Here is a 16,192-nt window from a genome sequence, read left to right on the forward strand (position 1 = left end):
TAGATGTGATGCCACACTGGGATATTTCCAGCACTACGACAAAGTAGTTTGACTGTGGAAACATTCTGCAGCAAGCAATCATTTTGTTCAACAATCACACAGGGAGAAACACTTTATAGAAGATGTAGAAAGGCCAATTATCTCCCACAGGAGACTGAGTAGACCAGAAGGCAATGCAGCTGCAAGATGAGTTAGTTTTGAAAAGTGGAAACAGTTGGAATACCCCAGTAACATATATATATTCATCAGCTGGTTAACTATCCAGCTAGATTTATTTGTCCACATGCAAGCCCACTCCAGCAGCGGATGAGTGGATGAGGCAGGTTGAGTTGTTGTGTTCAACCAGTGACACCAGTGCTTTACTTGTGTTTGACTTTTGCCACCAGTGCTCACCATTATGCAACACAGGTGCATCACAATGAAAATGTGTTGGTAAGTTGTGTCTAAACAGGTGAAAAGTGCTTATGGTTTTGCCAAAAGAGTGACTGATTCAATCAGTGGGTTCAGGCATTGGAGCATTTGGTTCAGACAACAAGGTTTAGTGTTTTAGCAATTGAGAAAAACTGTAAAGATATGTAAGAGTGGCAGGGCAAAAGTTCTCCTTTAAGAGAAAGATGAGAAAAAGCCAGAGAACCTTCTTTGCAGATGCAGGAACCGTCGATGTGGGAGCAGGAGATCTCGTTGTGGCAGGAACAAGACAAGGTGCAGTTGGTGCCGTACAGGCCTGCAGGACAGCTGAGAGAGCAGTCATCACCCTGCTCACATGAGAGAGAGAGAGAGAAAGAGAGAGAGAGAGAGAGAGAGAGAGAGAGAGAGAGAGAGAGAGAGAGAGAGAGAGAGAGAGAGAGAGAGAGAGAGATGCTGAAAACATGGAAAGGCTAACACACTAGAACAGAGCACTGAGCACTGTTGGCTGTGAAGCATTACTTTGTATATATGTGTGCTCAGATGCATTTTGGTGGTTTCTGGCAATGTAATGGGCTATTTTTTCAATTTTTGCCATTTGTTATTAATTTTGTTTTAAAATTTGAATGATTAAAAAAATATGAGCTGGCTGTTGAATGAAATTGTTTTATAAAGAAGGTGTTTTTGGTGCATAATATTGAATGGGACACTAAAAGTTGAAAAAAGGTGGAAATATGGAATAATTCTGGAAAAAAATTCACTCTGAAAAAAAAAAACATGTTTGATCTTCTTTATACTGATTTGTAACATAGGCCTTGTTCAGACTGCAGCCAAATCATTATTTGTTCATCAGATCAGATCTTTAAGACAGTCTGTCCGCACTGTTATTTGCAAGTGATCAGATCAGATTTGTGTGTCCAGACATCACTAACCTATCTGCATGGGTTGCTATGGTAATGACATAAGCGTCAGTAGCTTTGTACGCTGGGGATGTGGCTTTCAAATGTGGAAGCAGGAGAAATGCCCAGAAGCCTCCTCCAAAGTACCGCTCTGCTGGTGGAAACATCAGTAATACAATTCTGCTCAGCCACTCTGACGCACTTCTATAAGCCTGGATTTAATGTCATCATTGTGTGTCATGTTGTGAGTAACACAAAAGAAAGTTTGAAATCTGATTTGATCATCCAGAGCATCTGGACTGTGACATATTTGTAGAAATCTGACTGGAATCGCATTTCAAACCACCTCCAAATATGGTTTAGATCCGATATGGTTCATGTGGTGTTTGGTGGTCCAGACTTTCTGCAACCAATCTGGATACAATCTGGCTATGCCAAACAATCAGGGCTGTATAAAGAAATGTATAAAGAAGCAATAATAATAATAAGTGGCAAGACACAATGTTAGTGCTGGACATTTTAGAACCCTATCATTTTCGCAGTTGACTGGAAAGTAGATGGAGCCGGAATCATCTATTTAAACATAAACTTTACAGTACAATTACTGCACAGTTTGTAAGGTACAGTAAAGAGGGAAGATTAAAATTAATACCCTAGGATCACATTTTCTCTATTAGATTACCACGCGCACCACCAACTGCTTAAACACAGTTAACAAGGTTATACATATAGATAGCTCTATTAGCTTGGAGCATAGTTTTTATTGCAAAGAGCAACTGAATCTAGACCACCTTCCCCTCTCCTCTTTGTCTATGACAGAAAGTATACATAATGCATCAGCTTGTGATTGCTGATTGAACGTGTTGATGATTTATGTATCGTGTGTCAACATGCAACCCAGAACACTCAAAAGAGTCGGATGGCTCGTGCCATTCACTATCAGTCATTCTAAATGAGTTCACTGGCTTAGTCACACATGAAGAAGACTGTATGAAGACTCTTCTGTATACAACGCAGACTTGATGAAGTTTTAGGGTAAACCAAAAAGAATATTCCAGCACACACCAGGAAACTAGGGTTATATTAATTATTATTACTTATCTATTAATGAAATAGTTTCAATCCTAGTATCCTTGTGTGTGCTGGAATATTCTTTTTGGTTTACTGTGGTTGACCTTGCACTAGCTGGTACCCAGGAGAGAAGCACTGCTGTGCACAGGGTGTCTTCAGTTTTTGAGACAACATACGGACGTTTTAAGGTGACTTCACCATGAGAAAAGTGTCACCTCTAGCTTTTTTCCTAGCTTAGAGTTCATCTTTAAATTCATTACAAGCACAACAATGTATTAAATATGATGGTAGTTATGCAGCGCTTGAGAAGGTGGTTGCAGGTGTGAGGCCACCTCCTATTTAAGAAGTCCTGCCCTTTTGAACAAACTGTTTGCCTGACGAAGGTCTAGTACCAAAACGCTGCAAATAAATGATCCTTTTCCTTGCAAGTTGGACAGTGTGCGGGTGTTTATCTTTGAGAAGTTATGCAGCGCCAAGCACATATATTATAGACGAGAAAGGCACGCATCGCTGAAAGTGTCCCTGCAGAGAAACACGATGTCTGCACTTGTCCAATCAATAGAGGACATGGTCAGGGCTGCCGGATGAACAGCTTGACATTAGCAGAATGTGCCACTTTGCTCGGTGTTGTTAGTGTGCTGTGCTAGCCAGCTCCATACGTCCTGAAGCTCCAGCTCAGCGCCGCATTGATCCAAACCTTCATCATATAAGCTGTGTTAATTAAAGCTGCCTACTCCCAACCTGCTGCCTTTAAAATTGCTTAATCTAATATTCATAAAGCGAACCGAACGTGCAAAGGTATGAGAAGAGCAAAGTCTTATTAAAAAGTTGGAATTTTCTACTTTGTTAATAAGTAAAGCCAGTGAGGCTGCTCTGGAGAACCATCTGGATTTTCATGAAAAAGAGGAGACCTCTGCAATAACTTTTCTGGATTGATGGATCATAATATTGTCTTTATTGGACCACTTAGAATTAAGGTGGTAGACTTAGTCATACCAGGCATATCCAGGGCACTTGGCTTTGTATTCTCCACTGAAGTGCAGTTTCAGCAGGGAGCTGATGGCAGAGGTGCACTAAGCAATCCACTCTGGTTCTTATTCATGATACATGAGGATGTGTACTTTCAAATGGATGGGCAACAGCTGAAATTTTGCACCACTCACTTTTCTATTTACTTTTACTTGCTATTGCTTTCTTTCTGTATTTTCCTTATCATTGTTTCTGCTTCAGTGTTTTAGGATTGTGCAAATGAATAATAAGCTACACAAACTGAACCACATGTAATAAAGCTGAAGCTGAACTTCCACAGGACATCAAGACAGCTGGTCCCCTGGTGATGACTGGGAGACAAACCCTGTGGATAGTGTCACAGGAGCCAGAGAAATGTTTTCTGTGCGTAAAATTCTGTCTTCTGGTTCAGAGACTGTCCTATGAAATCTGTTATTTGTAAAACCTCTATGGTTACACAATGTTTTTTCACACTCTGGAGGAGAGTCGCTGATGTTTACACATATTGATCAAACTCTCCCAAATCATGAGAATAACCTATATGGATTCTGTTTTGAGTTGGATCTTTTCTACACAATGGTGTGTGAAGTAACAAATCATGAGCTGGCAGAGCAGAGGGAAACATTCTGCCAAGTGCAAGGCAATCTGAAGTTAGCTGACATAAACCAAACAAACATTCCTCAAACAGCTCTCGTCATTTTTTCATCTGCTGGGCTGGAAATCCGTGATTTTCTTTGTCCAGTTATCAAAGTCTTGCTGCTTCTACATGTCGTGTTTCCACCGTGGCTGTGTTACATGTGCAAGATGAAGCTGAAATATACTTGTATGGATCTGAACTGGTGAAATCACTGTTGCCTAATGATTTTCAAACTGTGGGTCCTGACCCAGTGGAGGGTCCCCGCGTGGAGACAAGTGGGTGGTGGGAGGCTGCATGAATACTTTCTATGCATGCATCAGTGCATTAACAAAGCAATGCAAGTGTAATTTCTACGTCCATCAGATCCTGTAAGGCACCTGGCATAAGCGACAACAGCTGGAGAATGGTAGCAGCCTTCTTAGCTAGCTGAAAATATGGACACATTTTCAATAACCACATCAGCTCATGCACTACCTGAAAAAACAATGACTCTGTTTACAAGGACTTATGTATCACTGGTTTTGATCATGTTCAGGATATTGTGTTTACATGGAACAAGGAGAAATTTGGTTAGTCACATCCCTGTATATGGTAAATATTAGTATCCTGGTTTCCGATTGCTGCAGGCTATATTATCTGCGCAGTAGTGATGTTCGATACCACCGATTTCCTTTCCGATCCGATACTGAGTAAAATTCAGGCTGGTATTGGTGATATCGATCTGATACCGAGACTTTGTACAAATACACCTAATGTGTCTGGTAAATCTAAAAAATGTAGTGTATTTCAAATCATATCTTCATGAAGAATACAAGACATCAGAGTCATTTATTTATTTATTTCTTTATTCAAAACTCGGAAGTATATTGAGGCAGCAGCCTCATTTACAATCTAGCCTGGACAGTGCCTGCCTGCAGCACTGAAGGACTCCAGCAGAGACGTCTGTCTTGCCCTAGCAGCAGCACCTGACACTGTGCTCTCCTCTTCTGTCCGCCTCATCATAAATGCCTCGTATTCTGTGCTGTGGTTTAACCTGAGGTGTTTCACAAGTTGTGTTGTGTTGCCACAACTCCTTACCGTTTTTCCACAAAAATCACAAACCACATCTTGGCTGTTTGTGGAGCTGAAATAGCATGACTCTGTTATGAGACTGAGTGACTGACTGACTGAGCAGCATGCCGCTGCGCTTCCGCATTACGCACTTACCCTGGCGGAAGAAAAAGTAGTTCCCACCAACCACGTGTCATTGAGATAGATAGATAGATAGATAGATAGATACTTTATTCATCCCGAAGGAGTTTAGTTACTTTCCACTGTGTTCCTGTTAATGATATGCATTACCTTAAATGACTGAAGTATCAAAAGTATCGATATTTTGATTTGAGAATCGATTTTAGAGCATAAAGATCCGGTATCGTAGGTATCGATATTTCAGTATCGATCCGCACATCACTACTGCGCAGGCACACAAACCGGTAATTTGGAAATCATTAATCTGGTGTTTCTCCCTACTGTTAACCTTAAATTAATTTGTGGCAATTGAAAACCACTATGGTTTATAATGGGCTTAGCACTATTTAATACCAACATTGCATTGTGGAATTGGAATTATCCACCTTGCCAGCAATGTGGGAAGAAAGTAACAGGAAGTTCTAAACATGTCCTCCACTTTGACAGGGAGCAGTTGGATGAAGACACACATTGGTGGGACGGGGTCGTGACGATGGAGTTCATTGACTCTAAGTGGAGAGAAAATTTGTAAAATTAAATTTGAAAGTTGCTGGATTAGAGCCAGCTCTTATGTTTTGATGTTTGGCTATGTGGGAATGTTTCTTTGGTATTTTCCACCGTGACCTGACTTGCTCCATTGTGCATGCTGGGAAACTGGCATTCTGCAGCCTGTATAGTACAGGCAAACACATCAGCATTGTCTCCCATCTAAACTGCCATGGAGATTTAATTCTTTCATCACTGCAAGACAAAACACTGTTTCTTCATCGCCCCAGAAGGGAGACGCTCTCGTTGTCACCATTACTTGTGTTTTTGTTACGTCACCTGGCTGAAGCCGCACTTCCACTGGTAATTGGCAGTGACAAGATGTAAACATGCGACAGCATCCCGGTGTGTTCTGGAATACTTCAGATAGCATAACTGGGTTTCTCAAAACTGAAATTAGGGCTTATCTGGTATGGTGTTTACCATACCACACACTGGATTCACTATAAATTGAAATGGCATGTGATGTCCAACGCAGATAAAGCATAATAATATGTTTTATGGATTTGATAATCTTAAATGTAAAACGGTGTTTGATAACTAAATATAGCGCAAATATAGAATTCACAGCAATGATGGACACTACAGCATTGAAAACTTTTTTTGAAAGATGTTCTATTTTATTAGCCAGGTACAGTGGAGAGAGACGGGACAGATGAGACAGAGAGAGGGGATCACCTGCGCCAAAGAGCCTGCACTGAAAATGACTCAGACTCAGCTGAGTGTGCGCTTTGTGGTCTACATGGTGAGCTACCAGGGTGCCCCAGCATTCAAAACTTTTTGACAACTTTATTACATCTACATGTGGGTCCTAGCATAAAAAGTTTGGGAGCCCCTTTCTACACTACCTTACCTCTCATCCACATAAGGACTTCCTGACATGTAGGCTACACCCTTGGCATCTCCTTTACATTGACCTATATCAAGTTGTGCACCTGCAGGAGCCTCTCTCTCTGCCCAACCAAACATGCAGAGTCAACAGCACCTGATAAATTAACTTCAGCATGTTATGTTACATCCTCTGCACCTGCTGAGGCAAACATTATCTTCACATGTTGGCTGAAAAGGATACCTCTCTCGTTCCAACTGCAGGTTTAGTGCTGCTGTCTTGGAAGATGCAATCAAGAGCCACTGCACCAACAAGACTTTTAGGATTGATTGGAAATGAAATGTTGAAAAGCTGCTGGATAAATTGTATGGTACTGCTACTGGTTCTTACTGTCTAATGATACTCACAAGCAATGGTGTAGCTATCAACAATGTGTGGTTATGCCACAGAATGTGAGCAGAGTAGAACAGTCTTTTCCACTCAAATCAACAACAAGGATGGTCAGAGCAGTGGCCATTTTTTTCTATGTGTTGTTGCCATGGTACCAGCTAGCTTCTGTAGCCAACTATGGGCAACTCACTAGGATGCAGCGCAGTTTTGCAGCGACAATCAAAGCAGTGGAAAGATGTCTAGTCTTTCAGTCTTTCACTTGTCCTCTTCACTAAAGTTGAGCTTGGCTACCACAGTTTCTAGTATTTAACCCCTTCAGACCTGCATTTTTTCTGCTGGGCAAAAACAATTTTTTTTAAACTGATTCTGACTCCTCTCCAATATAAAAACAACACATTTTTGCTAACTCATGTTTTTAATAGTATTTTTTCATGTCCATTACAATGGACATCAAACTTTGAAAAAATCCTGTAAATTAACCATATGATGTATGTTCAAAATTACTTAAAATATTATCACTTGTAACAGTTGCAATTATGCTGACAGAAAATTTGTTTGGCCATCATGAACATAAATTTATATTTTTGATTGAAAATGGGCACTCACTCCTCCCTCTCTGCAGTCGCTCAGCTTGTCTTGTCCGATGTCTGTCACTCTCTCAGAGCGTGCTCAAAGTCATAACATGATTATGATTGGATAATCAGGATCCAACCAGTAACCAGCATTACTGACATCATTCAATTACCCAGTATTTATTGGTTTAGAGACAGAAATATGTCATGTCCATTCCAATGGACGCAGGGTCTGAAGGGGTTAAGAAGTTATATTAAATGTACGTGATGATGGTAAGCTAATCTTGCTAGTTTGAAGATGTTGATTGAAGGAGCTAATAGGAGGAGTAGTCTTGCTAAGGCTCTTCTAACCTCATGGAACATACCAGGATCAACAAATTCATATGTTCACAATTCTTTTAGTGATTTCTGCTTTCAGGCTGCAGCCACAGTAAAGATCAAAAAGCAAAAAGTAAAAATCAGGCCAAACAATCGTAGTCTGGCTCTTATGCAAAGTTTGTTGAAACCAACACTCCTGCGACAGGTGTAGGCCTACAGTTGTCAAGCAAGTGTGACACTTTACGGCCCTACTATTATCACCACTGAATTGTATATGAGCCAAAAGACCATGAAAAACAGGACAATGACCATCCTACTCCATTCAAATTCTGCCATTTCTGCTTTGGTCAGAAGTCGGAAAGTGCTATAAGGTGTGGCACAACGACCCACAGAAAGAGGCAGAAAGCAAAAAGAAACACAGTTAAATGAAATTTAAGGGGGTGATTGCAGCAGTCTCATGAAACACTTGCAGTGCTTTGGACTGCTTGCACATTTTTTTTTTTTTGCTGCTGACAAGATAAAAGGTGGAAGTGACTGACCAGAATTACTCTTGTTAGTGTCACTGCAGCTTTTTCAAGTAATTACTACCACTACTTTTACTAGTAATTGTGCTATTAGTACTTTGTGAGTATTTTAAGTATTTAAGTTCGGAATTTTACTTTTAGGTAAATATGCTTTGACTGAATTATTGCACACTCCTACATTTTAAACCAAATCCAGTGTAGCTACACATTTGTAATCGCTCCATAAGAATTGCATCAGAAACTGGCCAGTTGTAAATTGGCCAACTGTAGAGTCATTCACACCGAGCACTCATGAACACTGAGTCAGCTGAGAGGACTGGAGTAAAAAAATGCTTTTACATTATTTTGTAAACTGCTTTTTCCAATTTAAATAATTCAGTTTTAACTCTGTTTTCTTGGATTTTTTTTTTCCTTTTTTTATTTCTTTTTGAAGATCATGGAAAAGTTTACATCTAACAATATTCTCTTTTGTAAAAGTAACTTTTAGCTTGAGTGAATGTTAAAAGAGGTAATTCATACTTTGTAGGTAGACAGGTACTTTAGTAAAACTTTAACACAGTAATAGCACTTCTATTTAAGTTATTTTTGGTATCTCTATCCTCAAATAACAGCTCATGTTTGTCCATCCAAGGAAACACGCATTACAAAAATAAATTAGAAACCAGTCCAATATTTGGAACATAGGGAAATGTAATAACTGGCGATGCAAATTCTTATCAGCATTAGTTTTTAATTTATCTTTATTTCTGACCATAAATGCGAGCCATCACTTGTTCCAATGGCAGTGAATTGAACCAGACTGCAAATTCCGGCACAGCATGCGTAGAGTTTTATTCTGATGTACTATTAGCTATAAGCAGGTGCCTTTTGGGGAAAATGTTAACCCTCATGACTCAGCATTTAAAAATACAGCTGATCATACCAACAAATATGTCACTTCTGTTTCCCAGAGGGATGGTTTTTCAGCATTCATTTTCAAATAAGATGGCCTTAATGGTATGTGTTACTGTTTGAGTGATTTGGTATATCTCTGAGTGGGTCTACACTTACTATGTATCCTGGTGCACATATACAAGCTCCAGTGATGCCATCGCAGTCCGCTCCGTTAGCACAGGCACACAGCTCCTTGCAGCCCTCTCCATAATAGCCTGCTGGACAGGTCTCATTGCAGTAAAGCCCCGCCCAGCCTGCTGCACAGGTACACTCTCCTGACAAGGGGTGACAGCTGAGACAGCAAAGAGGTTATAAGTCAAACTGGAAGATGTAAGGACTAACTGTCTGTCTATCTATCAGGATAGCCATACCTAGCAAACTTGCTATCCTGACACCATTTTGACTTAATGACTTTAACAACAACACCACAAGTCCAGAGTCGAGAAACTATGCAACTACTTCTATCAGGAAAAGTCATGAAATCACAAAATAGAGTCCTTCTCAGGTTTAAGGTCAATGGGTTACTAATGCATACATCTCATGTTGCAATATAGTAATATTTTGCTTTTTCAAAGGTGTAAATGACCATTCCAGAGGTGTTGTGTTTTACATCTCAGCTCTCTCTCTCTGTTTTAACCACCATCCAGAATAGTGTTTGTGATGCTGCGGGACACTGGAGGAGCTCAGTTCATTACCTGAGTGTGTTTGAAGCATTGCAGGGGCAGTATTTGTCACACATGAGGCCATAGAGGCCGGCAGGGCAGAAACGGTCCTGGCAGCTGGGGCCTTTAAAGCCCTCATCACACAGGCAGGCGCCGTTGATGTGGTAGCACTTGGCCCCGTTCTGGCAGTCACACTTGTGGGCACACTGCGGACCGTAAGAGCCCACTGGACACTCATCCTGGCATCTGGGTTGGTATAAGGACAGTAAAGGAGGCAAAATGAGATGAGATATGAGGTGTGTATGAGATCTTCCTCTAAATTTGGATGAGAGCTTGTGACTGGTCTATAGCTGATTGATCAAGCAGCTGGATTGGGTTAATAAAGTTGACCAGTAAATTAGTAATCCTGTTGGCCAGCTAGGGGGTCACCTCTTCAAAAGTAAAAGCAGATTTTAAAGGATAACTTCGGCCTCTCTCCAGTCCTCTCTCCTTCCTAAAAATTACTCTTTTTACACGATAGTATTGGAGAAACAGTTATTGTGTGACTTATTTCCCATCTCTAGATGATACTCACTTTCATTCAACTGTAAATGATATCAAAATGCACTTTGCAGGATGGCAAACTAAGTATTGTGTCTGTAAACCTGTTGCTAGGCCATGGCCAACAAAGCATTAACCCCTTCAGACCCGAATTTTTTCTGCTGGGCAAAAAAAAAAAAAAAAAAAAATTAACTGATTCTGACTCCTCTCCAACATAAAAACAAAGTGGAAAAAACACATTTTTGCTAACTCATGTTTTTAATAGTATTTTTTCATGTCCATTGCAATGGACATCAGACTTTGAAAAAATCCTGTAAATTAACCATATGATGTATGTTCAAAATTACTTAAAATATTATCACCTGTAACAGTTACAGTTATGCTGACAGAAAATTTGTTTGGCCATCATGAACATAAATTTATATTTTTGATTGAAAATGGGCACTGACTCCTCCCTCTCTGCAGTCGCTCAGCCATGCTTGTCTTGTCCGATGTCTGTCACTCTCTCAGAGCGTGCTCAAAGTCATAACATGATTATGATTGGATAATCAGGATCCAACCAGTAACCAGCATTACTGACATCATTCAATTACCCAGTATTTATTGGTTTAGAGACAGAAATATGTCATGTCCATTCCAATGGACGCAGGGTCTGAAGGGGTTAAAAACCTGTTTTGGAAATAAGAACAACAAGACAAGAATTTCACAAGGGATAGAGGGCTCTCTGGAAAGATATGGATTGACATCGCTACTGCAAACTAACAGGAAACACTAGGCATTATTATCCTATACCAAGGTTACATGCTAACAGGGAGGACTCCAGTTTCTTCACAGATGACATGTGCTAAATCATCACGTTCAGGCCCACCATTATAAGGTCAACAGGCTCGACATTATGCTGAGACCCTGACTCATGCTCAAGGTTAAAGCTTACAGAGTGGCTATATGAATTATAATGAGCAAAATGCAAAAGGCAAAGCAGGGGTGCTGAATAGAATAAAGGAAAATTGGTTAAAAAGAGTCAAAGCCGAAGTTAGGCTGGTATTTCTGCATCATTCTCGACACGTCCACAACTGAAACCATTAAGAAATAGACAAATCACTCAATTAAAATGGCCCGGTGTGGACTTCTGTTTTGTGTCACGTTTAAATCATGCTGACTTCCTCTGGACCCTTATCTCGGCTAATTCCATTAGAACGTGGAAGGGACTGGAGAGAACTCAATCTAGGAATTGTTCCATGTAGGCTAATTCACCTGTCTAAGGCCTAAATGAATGGAGGTAATTTGGCTCAATTGAGAATAACGATGAGGAGGGAGAAAGAAAAAATAGAGGGGAAAAGAGAGGGAAAAGAAAAATCTAGCAAGGGAGAGAAAGAAAGAAAGAAAGAAAGAAAAAGAGAGAAAGAAAGACAGAAAGAAAGAAACTGAGTCATAAACGGTCCTAAAGACATGGTGTGTAAAAATAATTTTCAGAAACATTTTCAAGTAATACACAATGTCAGACATGAAGGCAAAAAAGGAGAAAAAAGATTCCAATTGACTCTTGGTAAAAATCTCCCACTGTTTTTTTTTTTTTTTTTTTTTATGAGGGAAATTATACTTGTCATATGGTGATGGGGGTACGAGAGAAATGGACAAAGTAAGAGAAAGAAGCTGTAGAAATGTGTAATCATTAGGGAGCAGGAGGGAGTGTGCTGGGCTGGAGAACACTGCCAGATTCATGCCTGTGTTCAAAGACAGAGCTTCAAGCAAACAATTGATTTCATTTTCCATAAACATGCAGGCTCTAATCAAAATCATCATATTCTGTACACACACACAATCTGTGTCTAGGGGCATCTTCACACCTGTAGTCTGTTTGCGGTGGTTCAGTTTGGTTTCACACAGCAAAAAAATTCAAACAAACCAAAATGTGTCAACAAAAGCCATGTGGGAGCCGTCAGCCTGCTCATTGGTCAGGGTCAGACTGAAAGGATCTCTAGGTTGAAAGGCAGAGAGGAAGTGTTTTTCTTCCTCTCTCATTTTATTGTACAAACACATTTGGCCAACACAGTATCCAACATGGGCAGGTTTTCATCCCAACCGAAAACACCACCAGGTGATTCCCTGATCAGTCCCTCCTCTCTGCTATCCAAAAAGGATCCCTACAGAGATAAGACATGTACCACCTTAACAGAAGTCTACCTTAACCCCTTCAGACCTGCATTTTTTCTGCTGGGCAAAAAAAAAAAAAAAAAAAAAATAACTGATTCTGACTCCTCTCCAACATAAAAACAAAGTGGAAAAAACACATTTTTGCTAACTCATGTTTTTAATAGTATTTTTTCATGTCCATTACAATGGACATCAGACTTTGAAAAAATCCTGTAAATTAACCGTATGATGTATGTTCAAAATTACAGCCATGCTTGTCTTGTCCGATGTCTGTCACTCTCTCAGAGCGTGCTCCAAGTCATAACATGACTATGATTGGATAATCAGGATCCAACCAATAACCAGCATTACTGACATCATTCAATTACCCAGTATTTATTGGTTTAGAGACAGAAATATGTCATGTCCATTCCAATGGACGCAGGGTCTGAAGGGGTTAAGGTGAAATCTCGCTCTGAAATCTTGGTTGAGGTGAATTGTTGCAGGAAGACAACAGTAGAAACGTGAGTTGGAGTTGGGTTGCTGCTTTGGACATTTCCAATTTGTGGCAACAAAATGAGATGCCACACTTTGCACAGCAGACTACTTTGGTTGGATAGGGACACACAGACGTTGTGGCTAGTGGTGCTACAGATGGATCCAAACACTCCTGTCTCTACACCATGTTTTGCAGAGCATCAGGTCTGCAGTCAGCATTTTGACTGGGATTACAACTGCCAGCCAAAGAGGAGAAGACATGCAACACCAAAGCACCTTCAACTCACGAAAAGTTCCATTCCAAGAGCAAAGAGACCTGCTGCCAACAGAGTAGAGGTAATGTTATTAGACGTGAAGAAAAAATGGAGGGATCCTTTCCATAATGTTATCAGACACTTACACTATATTACCAAAAGTATTCGCTCACCCATTCAAATGATCAGAATCAGGTGTCCTAATCACTTGGCCTGACCACAGGTGTATAAAATCAAGCACTCAGGCATGCAGACTGTGAAACAAGACATTTGTGAAAGAATGGGCCGCTCTCAGGAGCTCAGTGAATTCCAGCGTGGAACTGTCATAGGATGCCACCTGTGCAACAAATCCAGTCGTGAAATTTCCTCGCTCCTAAATATTCCACAGTCAACTGTCAGCTCTATTATAACAAAATGGAAGCGTTTGGGAACAACAGCAACTCAGCCACGAAGTGGTAGGCCACGTAAAGTGACGGAGAGGGGTCAGCGGATGCTGAAGCGCATAGTGCAAAGAGGTCGCCGACTTTCTGCACAGTCAATTGCTACAGAGCTACAAACTTCATGTGACCTTCACATTAGCCCAAGTACAGTACGCAGAGAGCTTCATGGAATGGGTTTCCATGGCCGAGCAGCTGCAGCCAAGCCACACATCACCAAGTGCAATGCAAAGTGTCGGATGCAATGATGTAAAGCACGCCGCCACTGGCCTCTAGAGCAGTGGAGACGCGTTCTCTGGAGTGATGAATCACGCTTTTCCATCTGGCAATCTGATGGACGAGTCTGGGTTTGGAGGTTGCCAGGAGAACGGTACATTTCAGACTGCACTGTGCCGACTGTGAAATTTGGTGGAGGAGGAATTATGGTGTGGGGTTGTTTTTCAGGAGCTGGGCTTGGCCCCTTAGTTCCAGTGAAAGGAACTTTGAATGCTTCAGGATACCAAAACATTTTGGACAATTCCATGCTCCCAACCTTGTGGGAACAGTTTGGAGCGGGCCCCTTCCTCTTCCAACATGACTGTGCACCAGTGCACAAAGCAAGGTCCATAAAGACATGGATGACAGAGTCTGGTGTGGATGAACTTGACTGGCCTGCACAGAGTCCTGACCTGAACCCGATAAAACACCTTTGGGATGAATTAGAGCGGAGACTGAGAGCCAGGCCTTCTCGACCAACATCAGTGTGTGACCTCACCAATGCGCTTTTGGAAGAATGGTCAAAAATTCCTATAAACACTCTCCTCAACCTTGTGGACAGTCTTCCCAGAAGAGTTGAAGCTGTAATAGCTGCAAAAGGTGGACCGACATCATATTGAACTCTATGGGTTAGGAATGGGATGGCACTTCAGTTCATAGTATGAGTAAAGGCAGGTGAGTGAATACTTTTGGTAATATAGTGTATAATAATAATAATCTGAACCTGACAGTAGCAAAAACATGTATCTTGCTTATTAATGGACCAATTTCTAAAATTTGTTTCTATCAGTCATTCAACCTTGGCCCTATGTTTCAATGTTGAAAAATACCAGAATAATATTAGCCCATAACGTAGGGGGCCCTAGTTTCGCAGACTGGGCACCTGCGCTTTGCCAACTGGGTGTGGCCAGGTGGATTTTCCAAGTTTGGCACGCCGTGTGTGCTGGCACAAGTACTCCATTTTTAATTAATGTTTTTACCTCAAAGGATAATCCTCACCATCTTCATATAAATACATGTTTGTTTTGCAACTTTCGACTCCATCACTTACTGATGCAACAACACACTAGAGATTCAAACAAAATCCGGTTCATGAAAGCTTTTACATTCGCTGTTCTAAACGCCCAGTGTCTGACAAGGAACCGATGCAGTTTACATTTTCGATTTGTGTGGAATATTTATATATGGAAGAAGAACTGTGTAGTTAACATGAGCAGCTCCAGACACCATGACTGGAAAAAAGACATCACCATACTGAACACATTGTTTGACTGACAGGTGATCAGGTTGGGTTTCCATTACGCTGCCAAACGGTGCCAATCTCCTTTGATCTGACATCAGATGTGACGGACAGTCGATATGGAGATACGTTTATGTGCTGATTGAGATAGTAGCATTGAAAAGTGGTTTTTGTGGGTATTTATTGAATTGTTAATGTGTCTGACATTCTGGACACCTGCCTGTGAGGTTTTGGTGACGTGTGCGCACTGTGTGCCAGTCAGCCAAACTTCCACTACACCGGCTGCGCTCCGCCTCGCGCTGAAAGTAGACCTGGTTTCAGATGGTGAGCTTTGAGCGCACCTCGGTGAAGCCTTTTGGCACGAAACTGTCACTACGCCAAGCTGAATCTGTCAACACCTCCCCCTGCTGCAACACCACTCCCATCTCAGCACACCTCAGTCTGCCAAACTACCAAACTGAGCGCACCTCGGGTTGCGCTGCTTGAAACCAGCTCTGCGAGGGGTCCACCTCACTGCACCACCCTGCACTGTGCGGGAAAACTAGAGCCTTTTATCTACAGGAGCTCCTTCAGCCCAAAGCACATGATGCTGCCTGTAGCTGGCTTGAATGGGATGGGTGAAAGTTCACATCCCAAACAAAACCCTCCAGGGAGAGACCACCGCCTCAAAGGGTCTCGGTCTGGTTGTTGTGGACCGACCTGAGTGTGACTGCTGGTTTCACACCTGCCCAAATGAACTGCACCAAAGTAAATGCACTGGGGTTTGATTCATTCACACTAAATAAAGCAGGTGTGAAAATGCCCCAGATCT

General features: G+C 41.4%; 1 protein-coding gene across 1 annotated transcript in view; it reads right to left on the reverse strand.

The window, feature by feature from the left end:
• The window catches only part of LOC115380417 (multiple epidermal growth factor-like domains protein 11), a 113,020-nt gene that overhangs the window by 32,454 nt on the left and 64,374 nt on the right, over positions 1-16,192 (reverse strand). Inside the window, exons 10-12 of the mRNA XM_030081609.1 lie at positions 10,058-10,270; positions 9,480-9,654; positions 635-755 (exon numbers count right to left, since the gene is read on the reverse strand). Of these exons, the coding sequence (XP_029937469.1) occupies positions 635-755; positions 9,480-9,654; positions 10,058-10,270 (509 nt within the window). The remainder of the gene's footprint in view (positions 1-634; positions 756-9,479; positions 9,655-10,057; positions 10,271-16,192) is intronic.

The sequence above is a fragment of the Myripristis murdjan genome, chromosome 3, assembly GCF_902150065.1.
Source record: "Myripristis murdjan chromosome 3, fMyrMur1.1, whole genome shotgun sequence".
Classification (NCBI taxonomy): domain Eukaryota; kingdom Metazoa; phylum Chordata; class Actinopteri; order Holocentriformes; family Holocentridae; genus Myripristis; species Myripristis murdjan.